The sequence below is a fragment of the Desmodus rotundus genome, chromosome 3 (genome assembly GCF_022682495.2).
Source record: "Desmodus rotundus isolate HL8 chromosome 3, HLdesRot8A.1, whole genome shotgun sequence".
In the NCBI taxonomy this organism is placed as follows: domain Eukaryota; kingdom Metazoa; phylum Chordata; class Mammalia; order Chiroptera; family Phyllostomidae; genus Desmodus; species Desmodus rotundus.
Window position 1 is genome coordinate 153,587,268 of NC_071389.1, and position 21,513 is coordinate 153,608,780.

The window sequence follows — 21,513 nt, forward strand, 5'->3', positions numbered from 1 at the left end:
AGAAACCTGCTCCTACCATATGCCATCCATTTACTTAATTGTTGGATTCCAGTATATAGGTATAGCAGCAACAGATTATTAACCTATATCCCCAAGGAAACAACTTATCAACTAGAGTACGGTACTTATGCACAGTTCTTTTTGCCTTCAGACATACAGGCTCCATTCATTTCCAGTTATTTAGGACACCACCTTTCCCTCCATCCCTTTCAGTAAGGTTGTGTTATACATTTCTAATACAATCAGATTCTCTTTTGTGTGTGTGTGTGTTTACGTATGTAATATTTATCAAACGGAAGTTATATACAATTGCTTATTTTCCACTTTAACGACAGGCTTCCATATGTGAAAAATTATGGGACCCAGAATAAACTGAAAGCCAACAGTGCACATTTCTCTAAAAAACATGCTCCTACGATTTAAATTTAAACTTAGTACTTATTTAAATATCAATAAATCCCTAATAATATAACATTTTAAATTTACCTTTAGTGCTTAATATAATTTTAAATTAAAATTATTTTACTTCTTTGGTATATTTTATCATTCTTTTTTTTTTATTTTAATTTTTTTAATACAATCAGATTCTCTTATCATAGTCTGTATTGTTTCCTGGGATTCTCTAACCTCCTAAACAGTTATTTAAAAAAATTTGGATACATTGTTTCACTGTTTGTGCTGTAGAGTTCTGTGGGGTTTGACAAATGTATATGGTCATGCATCCATCATTACAGTATCATACAAAATAGTTCTTCCACCCTAAAAACCTGTTTTCACCTATTCCTCTTTTCCTTCTCTCCCCAAGCCCTTGGCAACCACTGTTCTTTAATGTTTTTCAAAAATGTCATATAATTGGAATTATGTAGTATGGAGCTTTTTCGGTTTCTATCACTTAGCAATACACATTTAAGGTTCCTCCATATCTTTTTGTGGCTTAATGACATATTTCTTTTTATTGCTGAATAATGTTCCACTGTATAGATGTACCAAAGTGTGTTTATCCTCCTATGAAGGACATCTTGGTTGCTTCTAGATTTTCATGTTTAAGAATAAAGTTGTTATAAACATGTTCATGCAAGTTTTTTTTGTGTGTGGACATAAGTTTTCAAATTAATTGGGTAAATACCTTGGAGAATGATTGCTGCATCCTAGAAGACTACATTACTATGTAAGTAACTTTGTAAAAAAAACTTCCAAACTGTCTTCCCAAGTAGCTGTACCATTTTTCATTTCCCACGGGTAATAAGCAAGAGTTCCTTTTGCTCCCTATCCTTGTCAACATCTGGTATTATCAGTTTTTGGCTTGCAGCTATTTTAATAGGTGTATAACAGTATCTCATTGTAATTTGCAATTCTCTAATAACATAATATTGAGCATCTTTTCATATGTTTACTTGCCCTCTGTATATCTCATTTTTTATATTTTTTATGAGTTGTAGATACATGCTATTTTGAAAAGAGTATTATTTCAGGGAATGGATATTATAGACATTCCATAATGCGTTTAGAGAGGTGTTTAAAAACACATATAATAAAGATGGTTATAAGAGTTGTTAATGCATGCAACTTTGGGAAGAATGTTATTTCAGGGAATGGATGCCTTACCTTCACTTTTTTAATAGATTTGCTGGATATAGAATTCTTGTATATATTCAAAGTATAATTCTTTCAGCACTTTGAATATATCACCCCACTGCCTTCCAGCTTCCATTGTTTCTGATACAGAATGAGCTGTGGTTCCCCCTGTACTTGACGAGTCTCTTTTGATTGTGATAAGTCATTTTTCTCTTTTTTCTTTAAAGATTCTCTCTTTGTCTGGCTTTTAATGGTGTGACAATAATTTGTCTAGGTATGGATTATTTTATATTTGTAATTGTTAGAATTTGCTGAGTTTCTGGAATGTGTAAATTAATGTTTGGGGGTTTGGGGTTTTTTTTTTTTTTTACCAAATTTGGGGTGATTTAGCCATTATTTCTTCAATTACTTTTAATGTCCCTCTCTATTTTTCTGGGCCTTCTTATTATCTGTACATTGGTATGCTTAATGGTGTCCCACAAGTGTCTGAGGCTTTGTTTATTTTTCTTTATTCTTTCTTCTCCCTGTTCTTCAGATTAGACAATTTCTACTAATCTAGCATCAAGTTTGCTGGTTATTTTCTTCTGTTAGTTCAAATCTACTGTGGATCACTTTGGCTAATTTTTTTATTTTAGTTATTATACTATTCAGCTCCATTTACTCCACTTGGTTTTTCTAATTTCCATCTCTACTGATATGCTGTATTTGATGAGTAATTATCATCAAATAATAACTTGTTTCCTTTAGCTCTCTGTTAATTTACAAAGCAAACTTGATTCCTTTAGGTATTTGTTAATTTACGCTAACTTCCTTAGGCTTAAACACAGATAGAACACAACACAGAAGAAGAAGTGCAATCTCATCATTTTGTATTTTATGGTTTTTTTTCTTCTAGCATCTAGAGGTACTCTATGGAAATCTTGGAAAGAAAGAGTCATAAAACGACCTGCAACAGCCCATGCGTTAAGACCAGATCAGATGATTAGTGATGAATTTGCAACAAATACAAAGGTTTCAGAAATCCAAGGTATGCTACAGGAACTCATAAATACTGCAATTTTCAATAAATTGGAAAACAATGCTATTAAATATATATCATCAACGATAAAAAACTTTTCTATAGCATTGAGTTCACTAAAGGATGAATTAAAAGTTAACTTCCAAAATGCCAATATGTATATAAATGAGACAGATGGAAGAGAAAAAGAGGTCTCCCTGAAGATAATACAAGATCTCACTGAAGAAAATGAAATGCTTCAGCAGAAACTTCAAGATGCAGAAGAAAAATATGAACATCTTATTCGATCCAAAGTATCAATAGAGTCACTCACACCAACCTTAAAAGTATTATCTGAGCTTTCTCCACAATCATCCATGGTCAGTAGCAAGGCTGATAAAGAAGAGAGTATAGATAGTATGTTAGCCAAAGAATTTGAAAATAGTATGGATGAAGCCCAAACAAAGGGGATCAAAGCCTCAGGGATCAAGTGGGACTCAGGTATTTTATACACAGCCCAAGTTGAAATGACTCCAGATTTAACTGAACAACAATCCCTTCTACCTGAGAAAAAAGAGAAAACACCTTCTGAAGATATCACTGAAGATAAGATATCATTGAAGAAAGATGATGTTTATGACAAAGGTGGGACTGATCAATATCAATCACAGAAAAGAGCCAGCACAAAAAGCCTATCTGTGCAGGAGACCTCTGGATCTAATCTGAGTGATGATAAAGGTAAACAGATAGTCTCAGAGACCAAAGTTGATTACCACTTTGAGCTACCAGCACTGGAAAAGAAGAGTAAAGAAATAAAATTCCTTTCTGAAGCCAAATCAAAGTCACTCACTGAATCAAAAATTCAACATGTCCCTGCTGATTTCCCTTCTACTGACACAAAGAGCCAACGTGGCAAAAGTGCACCTAATGTATGGGACCGACTCAGGAATATGAAACTTGAACGTATACTTGAGAAAAGCCAAATTTCTTCAGAGAATCAAGAGAAGCCTGCCACTGAGTCAATGGACAAAGAAAGCAAAAGTGATATGAGTAGCCAAGCACAGCCATACAGTTCAATCCAACTTGATCATCCCTCTGAGAAAGTAAAAATGAAAGGAAAAAACCATCATATCTCTCCAGGAACTACCACAAGCAAAGAAGGAAAAACTGCAGAGAAGGACATGTCAGTCTTCACCAAGAAGCTCAAGTCTCATGAACTTGTTAAGTCACAATCTAGGATACCTAAAGAGACTTCAGAATCTACTAAAGTTCTAGGAAGTTCAGTTGGCAAAATTGAACAGAGTAATCTAGAAGAATTTCATAAAGCCATAATGGCTTTCTTAAAAGAGAAAATTGATAACACAGGAAAGCCTTTGGATAAAAAGACTGTGCCAGAAGAAGAGTTAATGCTAAAAAAACCAGAAGTGGAAAAATTAGGAATCATAAAGGCAAAAGTGGAGGAGTATTTCCAAAATGTGGCTGAAACTGTGACAAAAGTCTTGAGAAAATATAAAGATATAAAAAACGCAGGACAAGTTGGAGAGAAACCTATGAAACAAAAAAAGGCAGTCTCACTTACGCCAGGATTGCATTCTCAGACGCCAAGTAGTGCAATGTCTGACATTAACTCCTTATTGTCATCTGCAAGCATGGACCCAGTTGCTCGCAGTGTGATACAGATGATCTTGACAGAAATAGAAAGTGAAAGAGGTGCTCCTGTAGCCTCAACAGCAGGGACAGACCACGAGGAGAAGGAAAAACAAAGACAGGAGGAATATCTGCAAGAGGTTCAAGAAAAAAGTTTTGATATGGATCTTAAATACCAGTTGCCAGAAGAAAGGAATCTCTGGAACACAAGCTATGAGATGATAAGGAGTAATTTGGATAAGGAAAAGGCAGGGCTCCAGATGAAGGAGGGAGAACAAGAGCAGGGGCAGGAGGAAGTATGGAAGGAATGGCAAAGACAGAGGATGCAAAAGCAGATTGAGCAAGATGAGAAGCAAAAGCAAATGGAAGAGGAGAAAAAGAAGCAGAAGCAAAAGAAGCAGCTGGAAGCATGGAGGCAAAAAATCAAAGGGCAAGGAATACCCTTGGAGAAGAAGAAGGAACAGCAGATAGGGCAGGTTCAGAAAGAAGTCAAACATCTGAAGTTGGAAAACAGTTGGGAAAAAGAGGAAGAGAAGCAGAAGCCAATGAGAAAGGTAGAGGAACATGAAAGTCAGTGGCAGAAAAAAGCAAAGGAGCAGATGAAGATTAAGGAGGAAAACCCTGAAGAACTAGGGAAGATATTAGGCCACACTTCAGTGGCTTTGGCTCCCAGGTGGAAGAACATGTGGAAAGAGACATATCAGTTACACAAAAGAAAAGAGCCCCATGTTAATCTTAAGACACTAGAGACTCTCGTTGATGTAGAGCACTCCATGCCAATCATTCCTCCCACCTCCACACAGTCTTCCTCACCTGAGCCCTTTTCTATTTCTGGACAGTCTCCCACAAAGTCCATTGCTGTCATTCATGAGGAGGCCCAGGCACTGGGAATCACTCGCCCCTCTCAGCAGATTCAGGCATTGGGGAGTACCCCTACTCCAAAGACGTCTCAGGATTTGGGAGTAACTTATCCACCTGAGCAGGCACAGGCACTGAGGACTCCTCTCACTTTTGAACAAATCCCCACATTGAAAATCCCTTTCAAACTTCAGAAGGCACAAGTACTGGAGGCCTTTCTCATGCAGCCACAAGACCAGGCATTGAGAAGCCCTATTACCCCTGAGCAGAACCAGTCACTAAAGTCATCTCTCACTTTAGAACAAGCCCAGGCAAAGCACATCCCACTAACAGCAGAACAGGAACAAATTTTGGGGGTACCTATTACCCAAGAACATGCCCAGACCTTTGGGGTGACTCTCAGCCCTCAGCAGGCCCAGGCACTTGGAGTCACTGTCATCCCTCAGCAGGCCCAGGCACTTGGGGTCACTCTCACCCCTGACCAGGCCCAGGCACTTGGGGTCACTGTCACCCCTCAGCAGGCCCAGGCTCTTGGGGTCACTGTCACCCCTGACCAGGCCCAGGCTCTTGGGGTCACTGTCACCCCTGACCAGGCCCAGGAGCTTGGGGTCACTCTCACCCCTGACCATGCCCAGGGACTTGGGGTCACTGTCACCCCTCAGCAGGCCCAGGCTCTTGGGGTCACTGTCACCCCTCAGCAGGCCCAGGCTCTTGGGGTCACTCTCACCCCTGACCAGGCTCAGGAGCTTGGGGTCACTGTCACCCCTCAGCAGGCCCAGGCACTTGGGGTCACTCTCACCCCTGACCAGGCTCAGGAGCTTGGGGTCACTGTCACCCCTCAGCAGGCCCAGACACTTGGGGTCACTTTCACCCCTCAGCAGGCCCAGGCACTTGGGGTCACTGTCACCCCTCAGCAGGCCCAGACACTTGGGGTCACTGTCACCCCTGACCAGGCCCAGGCACTTGGGGTCACTGTCACCCCTCAGCAGGCCCAGGCACTTGGGGTCACTCTCACCCCTGACCAGGCTCAGGAGCTTGGGGTCACTGTCACCCCTCAGCAGGCCCAGGCACTTGGGGTCACTCTCACCCCTGACCAGGCTCAGGAGCTTGGGGTCACTGTCACCCCTCAGCAGGCCCAGACACTTGGGGTCACTTTCACCCCTCAGCAGGCCCAGGCACTTGGGGTCACTGTCACCCCTCAGCAGGCCCAGACACTTGGGGTCACTGTCACCCCTGACCAGGCCCAGGCACTTGGGGTCACTGTCACCCCTCAGCAGGCCCAGGCACTTGGGGTCACTCTCACCCCTGACCAGGCTCAGGAGCTTGGGGTCACTGTCACCCCTCAGCAGGCCCAGGCACTTGGGGTCACTCTCACCCCTGACCAGGCCCAGGAGCTTGGGGTCACTCTTACCTCTCAGCAGGCCCAGGCATTTGGGGTTACTCTCACCCCTGAACAAACCCAGGCACTTGGGGTCACTATTACCCCTCAGCAGGCCCAGGCACTTGGGGTCACTCTCACCCCTGACCAGGCCCAGGCACTTGGGGTCACTGTCACCCCTCAGCAGGCCCAGGCTCTTGGGGTCACTGTCACCCCTGACCAGGCTCAGGAGCTTGGGGTCACTGTCACCCCTCAGCAGGCCCAGGCACTTGGGGTCACTCTCACCCCTGACCAGGCTCAGGAGCTTGGGGTCACTGTCACCCCTCAGCAGGCCCAGACACTTGGGGTCACTTTCACCCCTCAGCAGGCCCAGGCACTTGGGGTCACTGTCACCCCTCAGCAGGCCCAGACACTTGGGGTCACTGTCACCCCTGACCAGGCCCAGGAGCTTGGGGTCACTCTCACCCCTGAACAGGCCCAGGCACTTGGGGTCACTCTTACCCCTCAGCAGGCCCAGGCACTTGGGGTCACTCTCACCCCTGAACAGGCCCAGGCACTTGGGGCCACTATTACCCCTCAACAGGCCCAGGCACTTGGGATCACTCTCACCCCTCAGCAGGCCCAGGCACTTGGGGTCACTCTCACCCCTCAGCAGGCACCTGGGGTCACTGTCCCGCCTGACCAGGCCCAGGCACTTAGGGTCACTCTCACCCCTCAGCAGGCCCAGGCACTTGGGGTCACTCTTACCCCTCAGCAGGCCCAGGCACTTGGGGCCACTTTCACCCCTCAGCAGGCCCAGGCACTTGAGGTCACTCTCAACCCTCAACAGGCCCAGGCAATAGGCATCACTCTCACCCCTGAACAGGCCCAGGCACTTGGGGTCACTCTCACCCCTGACCAGGCCCAGGCACTTGGGGTCACTTTCACCCCTCAGCAGGCCCAGGCACGTGGGGTCACTGTCACCCCTCAACAGGCACCTGGGGTCACTGTCCCGCCTGACCAGGCCCAGGCACTTAGGGTCACTCTCACCCCTGAACAAACCCAGGCACTAGGAGTCACCATCACCACTCAGCAGGCCCAGGCTCTTGGGGTCACTATTACCGCTCAGCAGGCCCAGGCACTTGGAGTCACACTCACCCCTGACCAGGCCCAGGCACTTGGGGTCACTGTCACCCCTGAACAGGCCCAGGCACTTGGTGCCACTATTACCCCTCAGCCGGCCCAGGCTGTTGGGGTCACTCTTACCCCTGACCAGGCCCAGGCTCTGGATATCACTCTCACCCCTCAGCAGGCCCAGGGCATCACTTTTACCCCTGAGCAATTCAAGGCATTGGAGGTTACCTTCACACCTGAAAAGTCCCAGGGTTTGGGATTCACACGCACACACGAACAAGTCCGAGAATTGAGGACTCCTCTCATTCTCCAACAAGGCTGGACATTGAGGGCCCCTATTACCCCTAACCAGGGCCAGACACTAAAGGATTCTGTCACTTTGGAACAGAGTAAGGCAATGCAGATCCCTATAACCACTCAACAGGCCCAGATATTTGGTGTCCTTCCTACTCAAGCACTGGATGAGACATTGGGCGTCACTATCACACCACAGCAGACAGAAGCACTGCAGGACCTTCTTCCAGAAGAGGCACAGGCACTGGTGTTCACTCTTACTCCTGAGAAAGAGCAGATTTGGGGTATCACACATACCCATGAACAAGCCCAGGAAGTGGGTATCACCCTCACACCTGAGCAGGAACAAGCATTGGGGGTGCCACTTACCCCCGACCAGGCTCAGGCATTAGAGACCTCTCTCACTGCAGAACAGACCCGGATATCGAGGGTCTCTATTACTCCAGAAACGGTTCAGGAAGTATCAAACACTCTTACTCTTAAGCAGAACCAAGCACTGGGGGTCACTCCTTCCCATGAACAGGCTCAGTCATTTGGCACTCCTTTCACTCTGAATCAGGCCCAGGCATTGGGAGTTCCCATTATCCCCCAAAATGGCTGGGTGTCAGCTGTCACTCTTAGCCCTGAACAGAAGAGGCCTTTGAGGCCCCCTCTCACCTCAGATAAAGCCCGTGTTTTAAGATATTCCCTTACCCCTAAGCAAGTCCAACTTTTGGGAGCCCCCTTCACCCCAGAACAGGCCCAGCCTGTGGGTATTACTCATATGTCTAAGCAGGACCTAAAATCAAGAGCTCCTCCCATTATTGAGCAGCTTTCACAACACGGGGCTGGTCCTTCTTCAGGACATACCCTGGAAGTGGGGACCTTTTCCGTTACTGATAAATCCATCAAACCAAGTGCTCCCCACGTTCCTAAGCAGTTCCCCATAATGGCACCTTTCACTCTCAAACCATTTCAAGAATCAAAGACTTCTCTCCCCTCTAGGCACTCCATTCCATCAAAAACTAGGCAGTCCCTGGCATCATCTGCTCCTATTGCTGAGAAGTCCCCTATATTCGAGGTCTCTTCTACTCCTTTGCAGATATCAAGGTCTCCTCTTACCCAAGTCCCTTTTGTCCCTGGGAAATCCCTGGGAAAGGGGATTCCTTCTGACCCTAGGAAGCTCCTGACACCACAGACTTTTCCTTCCTCTGGGCAGGCACTGGTTTCTAAGGGTCAGTCCACCTCTGTGCAGTTCCTAGCACCAGAGGTCACTCCCACCCCTGGGAAGCTCCCAATATCAGGGGCCCCTCCAACTCCAGAACAGCCCCTTACATTGGATCCCCTTCTTAGCTCTAGGCAGTTCCTCAGAACTAAGGACACTCTGACTCCCCAGTCACCTCTTACCTCCAGACAGACCCTTATATCTGGAGTTCCACCCACCTCCTCACAGATTCCCAGTCTCTGGGCTCCTCTTGCTCCTGGGAAGCCCTTGGTACCTGGGGCCTCTTCTATCCCTGGGGAGCTCATGGAATCTGGATCCTTAACCCTCTCTGAGCAGCACCAGGCATTTCAGCTCCCTGCCACCTGTGAGCAATCTCCCTATCTACAAGCCCCTTGTACTCTTGGGCAGCATCTGGCACCATGGACCTTTCCTAGACAAGCCTCCCCACTATGGATCTCTCCTGCCCCTAGGCATCATCCAACACTATGGGCCCCCTCTATCCCTGTAAAGCCCCAGAAAGATTTGTCCTCTTCTGTCTCTAAGAAAAGTCAGGAAAGATTGGCAATTATTTCTTCTCTGAAGTCCAAATCAGCATTGGTCCATCCCAGTGCTCCAAATTTCAAAGTACCTCAAGCCCCTTTCACCACTAAGAAGTCCCAAATACCAGACACTTCTGAAGAAATCCAGAGACTCCATGATCCTTTTGCTATGGAACAATTTATGACATTTCAGTCCTATCTCACCAATTACGGGACACCAGGATCCCAAATTCCTTACATTGATGAGGGGTACCTTCCAACTCTCAGGAAGCCTGTAACAGCACTACCTTCTCTTACTACTCAACTACCCAAAACATCACAGATTTCGCATTCTGAATGGGACTGGAAATCCCGATTTCCCCCTATAAGCAAGCCCTGCATAATGACTTCAGTTTCAGGTACCAAGAAACCCAAGATGATGGTGCCTCCTCCTTCTCCTCAAGAACTCAAAGAACAGAGGTATTTTGTTGATGTGGAGGCTCAAAGGAAGAACCTAATACTCTTAAATCAGGCTACAAAAACTTCTGGACTCCCTTCAGAGCTACACACGACAGCTAGGAATCTCATAATTGAGACATTTCATACAGACACCATTCGGCTGGGATACCTATTCCACAAGTACATTGCCTATAGGCTGATCCAGCGTGCAAGGTAGATATAACTATTATATTTCTGGATTTCCGGTTTAGTTCTGATTTCAAATACCCTCCCTCAATTCCCTGTAAGTATGTGCATATTTGTCAGATCAGATGTTGTAAACATTCTCTTACGGAAGGTCTATGGGATAGAAGCCTATTAAGTTAGCAAAAGGAGCTATTTTTTAGAAAATAAGTAGTATATAACAATTTCATTTATATACATCTCTAGCAGAGATACTAAGATAAATTTCATGGATCATGACTGATCTCCAAAATACCAACTTCAAAAGCTTAGAGATGCTTCCAGTTATTCTCAATTTCTTATATCATCTTGGGCTCACCAGAAGACATATGATTCTTAAAATGGGAGATGGCAGGTTATGTACAAAGGCATTGCCATGGCAACTCAACTGCTGAAGTGACCTGGAAGAAATGGGTCCCATCCTGATTTTTAAAAATTTCAAATATCAGCCCTGGCCAGTGTGGCTTAGTTGGTTGGAGAGTCATCCTGTACACTAAAGGTCACTGGTTTGATTCCCAGTCAGGGCACATGCCTGGGTTGCAGGCCAGATCCCTGGTTTGGGGCACACGAGAGGCAACCACACATAGATGTTTCTCTCCCTCTTTCTCTCCTTCCCTTCCTCTCTCTCTAAAATAAATAAATACATAAAATATTTTTAAAAATAATAAATAAATTGAAATTGCAATGATCACAAATGGGTCAGGGAAAGTACATCCTTAGCATTTGTGTTTTGAAATTGACAACCTATTATTTTGGGGAAATTTTTAAAGTTTAAATCACAAGAAGCCAAACTAAAACCTATAATAGAAGAGGTTATTAATTACAGGAACAACTGTTATTTATTCAACAGATATTTATGGTAATGCTTAGCGTGTACCAAGCATTGTTCTAGGTGCTAGGCATATAGCAGTGAAATAAAACAAAGTTCCTTGTTCTCACAAAATTTACATTTTTGAGGACAGAATTCATTTGATAACTAAGGGTTGGAACAACAAGGAGCAAAAGAAATACTTATCCAAGATATAATCAGAAATTATCATTTCAAAGCTTAAATACTCTTAGATTTGTGGAAAATGTTTTACTCTATACCTGTCTTTAGTTTTATCTTTCTAAACTGAATATTCCTAGTGTTTGCAATCTGTTTTTACAGTTTAACACTTTTATCCACTTGAGAATTTTAAATAGCATGTTCCTGGTCATTCTCCAGTTCTCTTATATCTTTTTTCACTTTGTTATATTTACATTAAAAAATAAGTATTACATTCACCTGGTACAATATTTAAAAAGTGCAAATGGTAGAGTGAAAAGGTCTCCCTAATAGTCCTATCCATAGCCATTAGGCCTCTACCCCGGGGCTACTAATATATGTCCATTCAGAAACATGTTCTGCATATGTAGAAAAGTACATATGCTTTTTTATCCCCCTTTTTACATATTTTAAAGTTACAACACTTGATTTTTTTCATAACTTAACTTAGATATTAAGTATCAGGTAACTTGGGTATTAATATATAAAGAGTCTACTCATTCATTTTATAACTACATAGTATTCAAAGTCTGGATTTACCAGAATTTACTTAACCTCTGGTTGATATTTATGTTTTCAATATTTTGCATTATAAAAATATACTTCTATGAACACTCTTGTACACAGTCATATATATGTATGTATATGCCTAGAGGTAGAATTTCTGCATCAAAGGGTGTTTTGTAATTGTGATAGATCTTCAGCAAATTGCTTTTCAAAGAGGATGTGATAATTTAAATGTTGGTCAATGTTATAAAGTAGTATTTCCTCACATCAACACTAACATGAACCATTATCAATTTTTTTTGTTCATTGCCAACAGAATAGATAAAATATGGCATTTTGCTGCTTTAATTGTCATTATTTTTATTATGGATGCAGTAAAACATCTTTTCCTAGACTTAAGAGCCATCTGTATTTTCTTTTCTGGGAAGACATTGTTAAAACATTTTGCCCATATTTCACTTGGGTTGTCAACTTGCTTTTTTAAATTGATTTGGGGAATCTGCTTAAATATTTGGAAAATTAGTCCCATGTCTGTGATATAAATTGCCAAATTTCTCCTACTTGTTTGTGTTTTAACTCTACTTCTGGCGGGTTTTGCTTTGTAAAAAATTTTGATTTTAAAAATTCTTTCTTGGTCTATTTTAGTACTTTCACTGTTGGTTATTAGTTTTTTTATGAGGCTGTGGCTTTGCTGTAGTCATTATAGTGTCTGCCAGTACTTGTCAATAAGATGTGAGCAGAACTGGTGTGTGTCATTTCTGTGCTGAGCTTGTCATTGACTGTTTGAGACTCTCCAAAGTTTCCTTTTCCTCTAGCATGATAACCCACAATGTTTAAGGTGGTGGCTGTTCTGCTAGCCTGTGTTCCTGAGAGTGTACAATGAAGCTCTCCTTGCTGAACCCTGATGGATTTGTAGTATGAACAGCAAGTAGATTTTATTTTTAGCTGCTAAGATTTGGGGGTTATTTTTTTAAAAACCCAAAATCTAGCTTATTTTCATTAACACAGTCTTCCTATCCAAGAGTATGGTTTACCTTTCTTTTTGTTCAGGGTATATGTGTGTCCTTCAGGAGCATCTTAAAGTTTTCAGATAGCTCTGGTATATTCTTCCATAAGTGTATATCCTAGTAGTTTTTATTTTTGTTGTTACTATTGTAAATGGAAATTATTTGTATAATGACATTAACTTTAGTTGAGTTCTGACGATCCATTACCATCGGACCATTTCTCTATATCAATTTTCTATGCAGCCATCTTACTGTATTCAAGCATGTGAAAGTTTTTCAATTGATATTCTTAAGTTCTCCAGGTATGTAACCATAATACCTACCAATAATAATTTTTTACACTTAAGAGTTTCTAATTTTTACACTTGATCTTAGCCAAAAGGCCGAGAAGTGATAGAGTTTCCAATTTTTAAACATGTAATTTCACTCTTGAATTGGTTAGTGCCTTAGGACTCTGTTAAAAAATATTGGAGGTATGGCCACAAGACCATCTTTATTCATTTGACTGCCCTGAGTAACAGCTGTGAGTGCCTTTCCATGGTCCCATGGATTCTTTTCTAAGAAAAGTTCATATTCAAATATTTTTAAAGGATCATTTACATTGATATTCTCCTTTCTGAAAAAGGTGCAAAATGTCCTTAACCTTAGTTAATTTCTTTTTTGTTGTTATTTTCTCCATTCTTGTGTAACTCAGGTTGCCAAAATATAAGTCCTTCTTTCATTGCTACTTGTTAAAAAATAAGAATAAATTGGTTAAAAAGATAGTGGTGACAGTGAATATCTTTCTAGTACTTATAAGAAAAATACTGGCTTTGGGGTTTAAGTACATCTTATCATATTAAAATATCCATTTGTTCCCATTTCATTCTGTTTTTTAAAAATCAAGAATTGGCCCTGGCCAGTGTGGCTCAGTTGGTTGGAGCGTTGTCCTGTAAACCAAAAGGTTGTGGGTCAGGGCACATGCCTAGGTTGCAGGTTCGCACCCCAGTCAGGGTGCATGTGAGAGGCAACTGATTGATGTTTCTGTCCCTCCCTCCCCCTCTCTCTAAACTTAATAAGCATGTTCTCAGGTGAGGGTTAAAAAAAAAAATCAAGGATGGATGTTAAATTGTTAAATTTGTTAAATTACATTTTGTTAAATGTAATTTCAGCACATCATTTTCATGTGTTTTAAGGAAAATATTATTTTTTCCTCAGATCTATTAATATAATTAATTATATTAAATCATCATTGTATTCTTGGAATAAATCCTACTTGTCATCCTTCTGTGAATGTATTAGGGAATTTGTTTGCTAATATGCTATTTATTTTTGCATTGATATTAATTAGTAAGTTTGATGGTTTACTTCTTTTGGTGCTTTGTCAATTTTTGGTATAATTTTAAGCTTCTTTCATTAAAAAATGTGAAAACTTATCTTTTTCTATGATTGGGAGTTTAAAAGTAAAATTTGCTGTTCTTTTAAGGTTTGGCAGATTTCACCTATGATATCATATAGGCTTGGTACTTTTAGAGGGAAGTTCTTAAAGAACTTTCTCAATTTTTGTATGGCAATTAGTTTGTTTGGATTTATTGGAGATTTTGAAGACCTAAGTGATATGATCTGCCCTGCTTTAGTAAAATCATTAAAAAATTGAAATATATAGATCAATATTTTGAAACAACACTCAATTTATACAATTATAACTTTAATCCGATCAAAGATCAATTCTTTTTTTAGAAAGCTCTTCTTTAATATTTGATATTATAATCAAATCACTAACATGTATAACAGAAACAAAATATTGATAGATTGAAGATTCCATTACAAGGATAGCTAGGTCAAGAAGATTCTAACATACAGAAGAGAAAAAACGAAGTATAATAATATTAACTATTTTTGAATAGCATAAGAGATGGTTATAAGAATGCTCCCCACTTGCTTCATTGAGAACAACATTATTTATGGGAATGGATGTGATAGGCATTCTGTCATGCATGTGGAGAAGTGATTAAAAACACATGTAATAAAGATGGTTATAAGAATGAAAAAAATAAAACAAAAATCACCTAAAGGATATGGAAAAAATCCAAGGCTATTGGAAAATTAATTAAAATATACTAAATTAATTCAGAAAGTTGACACATTTAAGTATTAAGTTATCCATATATTACAGTAGGTTCTAAGCTATTAATTATATAACCCACAAAAGAGATCTAAGAGTTATTTTCTCTATGTGTGTGTATATATATATGTAAAATACATATATTCAGAAAAATATCTTCAACAGATTCCCATTGCCAACCCCTACTCCCAAATCTAAATCCTTTAACATGCCTTTTAAGGCCTTCATAATCCAGACATTCTAGTCTCCTCCCCCACTACCTCCTTTCATATGTCCATGGCCTAAAAGTCCTAGACTACTCACCACTCCCAAAATATAACTTTCATTCTCTTACATTTATATATAGTATTCTCTCAACCTGCAGTTCCTCATCCCCTTCTTCCCAAACTGAAGATTTGCCTGAGATTTTGTTAAAATACAGATCCTGAAGCCTATCACCAAGATTTTGATTCAAAAGATCTGGGAAAGCACCTTGGAATCTGTATGTTCAACTAGCAACACCCCCTACTCCCACAAATGATTCAGTCCACACTTTGAGAAATACTGGTATTGTGAGAAAGGAGATCTGGATTTGCTACCCAAATCTGCTATTTATTATGTGACCTTATTTTTATTATTATTTTTACTATGTGACTTTAGAAAATCATTTCACTTTACTCAGATTCTTCTTCCTCTCCTGCAATATGTGGATGGTGAAACACTATCTGTTTAGGAGATCCAAACATGGTGTCATACATTATAATAAAGAGAGAGAGTAGATTTTTATGATTCCTCAAGACCCTATTCAACATCTTCCTATAAAGTCTTTTTTGTTCCTCTTAGTAGAATTATGCATTCCTTTTTGCTCAAACAGCATGTTTACATTTCTACTTAGCATTTATTTAATTCTCTCTTTGACATAGTTTATTTATTAGTCTCCTAGTCTGGCTTGTAAGTGCTTTGAAGGCAAGGACACAGTTTTGTGTTTTTTTTAGTAATTGTATCATGTACCATCCTGGCTAGTGGCAGCAGGTTAAGCACCGGCCTGTGAAACCAAAGGTCATTGGTTTGCTTCCTAGTCAGGGCACATGCCTGAGTTGTGGGCCAGGTCCTGGTTGGGGGCATGTGAGAGGCAACTGATTGATGTTTTTCTCGCATATCGATGTTTCTCTCCCTCTCTTTCTCCCTCCCTTCCCCTCTCTCTAAAGAATAAGTAAAATCTTTTTAAAAATTGTATTATGTATTTTTGTATGTCTTGTATGTATCAGTATTAAAATTTTAATGTATTAAAATAATAATAAACAATACTATCATAACACTAAACTGTGAAGAGTTAATGAAAACTTGACAGTCATATAGATCTTTGAAAGTTTAGTCTCATATGGAACTAGACGGTCTCATTAAGCAAGCCTCGCACTCTTATTCCGTCCTTCTCTACTCACTCAGGATGAGATGAGAATTGAAGTAATGAGGTCAGGTTTGTTGAATTACGGTAATTATATCCATCTAATTCTTGTTAATTTTTTTCAAGAAACAACATAATCAAACGATTACAAGCCATCCAAAACAGTGGGAAAGGTCATGAAACCCAGAACCTCTACTTAATACTGAGCAGAATTGACGACTACCAGAAAAAGGTGATGGTGGTCTGGACCAAGAAGCAGAAGTCTCTAGAGCAGAAACGGAATCAGTGTCTGAGGAAAATGATGTCCTTATTTGGCCAGGTAACCTGTTTTATATTCCCTCTCCCCAGTGTGTTATAAGAAAAATGAAAGAGGCAAGCTTTGAAAAATAACGTTTATCTGGAGATACTATGCATATTGGTTTCCTAGGGCTGCCATAACAAACCCGATGGCTTAAAACAACAGAAATGTATTCTCTTACAGTTCTGGAAGCCAGTTTGTGAAATCAAGATGGAGTTGGTTTCTTCTGGAGGTTCTGGGAGAAAAAATTACTGTATTCCATGTCTCTCTCCTAGATTCTGGTGTCTGTGGACAATCTTTGGCATTTATTGGCTTGTAGCTGCATAACTCCAGTCTCTGCATTCGTCTTTCCCATGGCCTTTTTCCCAGTTTGTCTGTCTTCACTTCAGACTCTTCCGAAGTCATGTGTCATGGATTTAGGACCCACCTGGTTAATCTAGAACGATCTCATCTTAAAATCCTTAGTTACATCTGTAAAGACCCTTTTTCTCAGTGATGTCACATTCACAGGTTCTGGTGAGCATATCTTCTGGGGGTTTCACCATTCAACCCACTCCACTGTGACTTCAGTGAGGCTCCTGAACTGATGATAAGAATACTGTCTGCGAAAAGATTAGAATAGGAGAGACTTCCAGAAATGCTCAATTCCTTCCTAGTCAAACCACATCTACCAGCCTCTAAATATGAAACCTCTTGAAGTCACTACTCTCCAACTGATTCATGGTGGTTAATTCTCTCCTCACAACTATCAGAAAGCAAGTTTTAATATGGTGAATTTATAAGAAAGGAGATAAGGATTTACTTGACTCGCTTATATAGCACTAGGCACAGAAGATCCTGTCCACCTCTGACAGTCTGCTCCTTATGTCCCAAAGCTCTTTCTGAGATGACCTTCCAAAAAGTTATAAAGGTGAGATTAGAGTTCTTTGTTCTGGGATTACATGCTCCCATTACATGTTCTAGCATGGAGTTCTGGAATATTCTTGGAGGTCTAGGAATATATTTTTATTTATATCTTTTTCTTTCACTAAATTAATTAACAAGAGCAGTTTACTTAGTACTTTAGAAGGTACAGAGACTTCTCATTATAGCCTGATTCAAATCAGACATATTGTGAATTTTCCAGAAGCGTTACATTTTAAACATTAAAGCTCCTTGACGGGTTGGCTTTAGCTCAAGTGGTTACTTTGTCATGGCAGGTGCTAAATATTAAAGCTCTTTGACAAAATGGATATTTTTGCCAGCTTTTGGTTTGGAAAATATGGCTAATATAAGTGTAAAGCAAGATGAGTTGGCATGCCATGGGACCGTCTAACAGGAGTCACAATGTCTAGGGCATTTCAGAGAATGAATATGGGTATGGGTGGGGTCCAGGCACCATAATCTAGATGATAAAGTGGGTATCAAGGCATAAAGAAGGGAAAGGGAAAAGCAAAATGGAGAAGAGAGTAGAAATGAAATAAATACCTTATACTCGGTCAGGGTGGTGGTAAAAAGGTTGGTTCTGCTATCAGATTGTCTGGGTTCAAATCAGCTTCACTGCATATTAAGTAAGAGACCTGGGACAAGCCACTTAAATTTTCTGAGTTCCAGATCCCCATATATAAGACAAGGATAATAACAGTACCCATCTCATAAGGTTGTTGTAAATACCAAATGAATTACTGTATAAAAAGCATCAGACATTCAGTAAGTACTCAGTAAATGTTAGCTATCATTACATTTGCATAGTGCATCACAATTTATGAAGTGCTTCCACATATATTATCTTACACAACTGTCAGAGCAAGCCTGTGTTATTATCCTTATCTTGGAAATAAGGAAAAAGAGGTGCAGGTAAAATTAGCAGCTACCTCAAAGTCACACAGCTAGGAAATTCAAGGACAAGGATCAGAGCTTACACAGGACCAAGGTTTATATATAACATAGCTGCTGGCTCTGAAACTGTGTTGGAGGTGAAGTAGAGGTTGAGGAGTAATTGGAAAAGGGGAGAAAGAGAATGGAGAAAGAGGATTTGCAAATCCATGATAAAAGAAGAGTTATAGTTTACCTAGGGCTGGCTCAGAAAACCTTCTTAAAGACTCTGGCCCTTTCTTTTCATTGCTTCTTTTTTAATTTATTTTTAGCTCCAAGAGGTACATAAATTGAATCTTAGTCAACCTGTACCTTTGATCATTGACAGCAAGCAAATACCTGCCCCTACCAAATTTGTTCAACAGCCATTCCTAGAGCTACCAACAGAAAAGGACAGAAAATCTGACATATTCAAGAAATTGAGGTATGTGGTAGGAAAGACTGATACTCAACTTTCTTTGGATGATATGTGGGACCTAATGCTTTTTTTTTTCCGCACAAGATCTATCCCTTCCCCACAATTATAATATGGTAAGTGGAGAGTCTAAGGATTATTAATTTCCTTAGCTAATTTAGCAAGAGACTTATTTACATATATTTCTACTTAAATATTTAATATCTGATTTTGATTTCCTTTTAAAAAATGAAGCTGATTCTTCCTTACTAATCAACAAATTAACACACACTGAAGAAACTTATAAGTATTACTTTAAAAAAAAAAGAAGGTAGGAGCTTTGGGAAGAAAGGGGGAAAAGATGGTTGCTGGGAAAAAATAGTCTGGATATTGTCCATATACGCCAGGCAGTTAAGAAGACAGTTTTAAAATGGATTACTAGGTGGAGTCATGGAAATGCAGCTTATGGGTGGAGGAGAGCTATTTTAGCAAATTCTGCTGTTTAATCCCTTCCTTAGTCAAAGAGGGCATGGCTAATGTTCCTCCATGTGGGGGAAGGCATTATAGGAGAGGGTGGTGGTGGTGAAGAGAAGTGGGGAGAATAAGAGTCATGTATTTTATTTGGTTATGGAGTGCAGGAGATTTGGTGCTTCCAATTAGTGCTCTCTGACTCTCTAGACAGGAAGACCAGATGGAAGCCATCTGGAACGCTGATCAGTCGACTTCGAGCTACCCAGTAGCTGAGAAGACATCAATGCATTCACTGTGGGCCCAGCTGGGTGGGTACCCAGCTCTTCCTATGCTGCTCCAGTTAGATGTTCAGTCTACCTTCAGAAAATCTCTTGCATCCATTCAATCAAAGTAAGTTAAGGACTGGGAGCAGTCTGATAATCGGGCCTTTGGTCAGCTACCTTTTGGTTCCCCTAACTTGACTTTCTCTTGCAGCACCAGTATTAGTCATTTAGTGTTTCTCTGCAGAGGCCTGCAGACATCACTCTGGAATAATATAAAATAAACAAAGAAACCAGTTATAATGCCACGAAACCTAATCTAACATTACATAAGCCCACTTTGAATTCCACCCTTTATTACTGGAAGCATCAGAAAGACCATAGTAGAATGCTTTTGTCCACCTTATATTATTAACTCACATACCTTAAATGCAGTTGTCATATCTAGGCCTAATTTGAAGTAAATTAAGTGCTTATATCCCAGCATACACCGAAGAGACTTAGAATAGGGAAGGTGGGTGACATGGATCACATTTCCAAATTCTGTTAGATCAGATTTTCACTTAAAACCACTGGAAATCATTCCAGGGGAAGTGAAGAGCTTTGAAGTCTACATTACCTCTTTTGGTACAGAGAATTATTAAATGTTCCAAACTAAGAATTTAGAAAATTGAACTCTTGTAAACTGAAAGAGTTTACAGGAGCAATATGATTTCTTCTGGTAAAATCTAAGTCCTGAGCTAGGAAGTAGTGTTAACTCACAAATTTGTTTGGCAGATAGCATAAAATAACACATTTAAAATTCTCTAATATAGTAAAATAATAGCAAAAATATCACTACATAATTTATACAATATAAAGTCATATACCATGAGCACAAGTGTTCGTGAAGAAAAAGTTATCAAACCAAATGTAACCATTAAGTTGAATAAGCATGACTTGTAAGTTATAGGTTATAATCAGAAAGCAACTTTATTTTTGTTTCCTATTTTCCCTTACATTTTTTTGAGGGATTAAATTAATTAACAGGTTATTTTGAGTGATAACATTGATAATTTAATGACTATAACACTTGGGACATGTGATTCAGATCCTGGCCAGCAGGATCCTGTGTTGTGGCGGCCAGAGACAAATACACACGGAATACAGAAATCCTGTGGAGAAAAATTGATGGCATGGCCGTTCTCTAAGTCAGAGAGAGGGCCCCAGAGCCCTCCACCTGGACAGGCTTTTATTGCTTTTCTGGGCACATTACATCAAGGATGGTCCTCATTTACTATGCACAGGTTCACTGTAGGTGATTACCTTTTTCAGACAACCAAGGATAGAATACTGCTAATTACTTCAAAGAGAAGGATGTTACAGCTCAAGGGGGAAAGTGGTTACACTCCATACTTGGGAGGTTTAGCTCAGATTTTAGGAAGTCAAAGATACTCAGTAAACATTTGCTGCCTCAATCCAGGGTGAGGGAGTTTTAGCAAGAGCAAGCCTCATCCAGTCTAGGTACAATGCAGGCCTGATTCCCCACGGGAGAACCTATCTGTGGATGTGGGTCCTGCCCACCGAACCTCACTCTGCACTGGCTTTTCCGAGTGGGGGCTGGGCCACATTTCCCATGCGTGGAACGGTTCCATGGGAAAATGTATAGACATGATGTATACATTTTTCTTTGAGTTATGTTCTCCTTATCTCCATTCCATAGCTAGCTTCAACTATTAGATAACCTCCACTAACTAACCACATCTTATTCAGGCTAAATCCTACAAATTTAGTGAGGCTTGTATTTCCAGATTACTGTTTAGAAGGACTCAGAATCAAGAAGCTTTCAGAGATTTTTGTCTGTCTGTTCCATAGATTTTTTTTTTGCATAATGTATACACAGTAATATTCATCCTCTTTAGGGTACAGTTTTGAGTCTCAACAAATGCAGTCATGGCACGTA

General features: G+C 40.5%; 1 protein-coding gene and 1 long non-coding RNA gene across 2 annotated transcripts in view; one reads left to right on the top strand and one right to left on the bottom strand.

The window, feature by feature from the left end:
- FAM186A (family with sequence similarity 186 member A) overlaps positions 1-20,546 on the top strand; it is a 48,045-nt gene extending 27,499 nt beyond the window's left edge. Inside the window, exons 4-12 of the mRNA XM_053921498.1 lie at positions 2,471-5,079; positions 5,533-7,089; positions 7,264-7,428; positions 8,422-8,610; positions 8,782-9,163; positions 9,254-10,256; positions 16,421-16,613; positions 18,719-18,877; positions 19,523-20,546. Coding sequence (XP_053777473.1) covers positions 2,471-5,079; positions 5,533-7,089; positions 7,264-7,428; positions 8,422-8,610; positions 8,782-9,163; positions 9,254-10,256; positions 16,421-16,613; positions 18,719-18,877; positions 19,523-19,705 — 6,440 coding nt within the window. The 3' untranslated portion in view covers positions 19,706-20,546. The remainder of the gene's footprint in view (positions 1-2,470; positions 5,080-5,532; positions 7,090-7,263; positions 7,429-8,421; positions 8,611-8,781; positions 9,164-9,253; positions 10,257-16,420; positions 16,614-18,718; positions 18,878-19,522) is intronic.
- The window catches only part of LOC123478203 (uncharacterized), an 82,784-nt gene that overhangs the window by 29,565 nt on the left and 31,706 nt on the right, over positions 1-21,513 (bottom strand). The window lies entirely within an intron of this gene.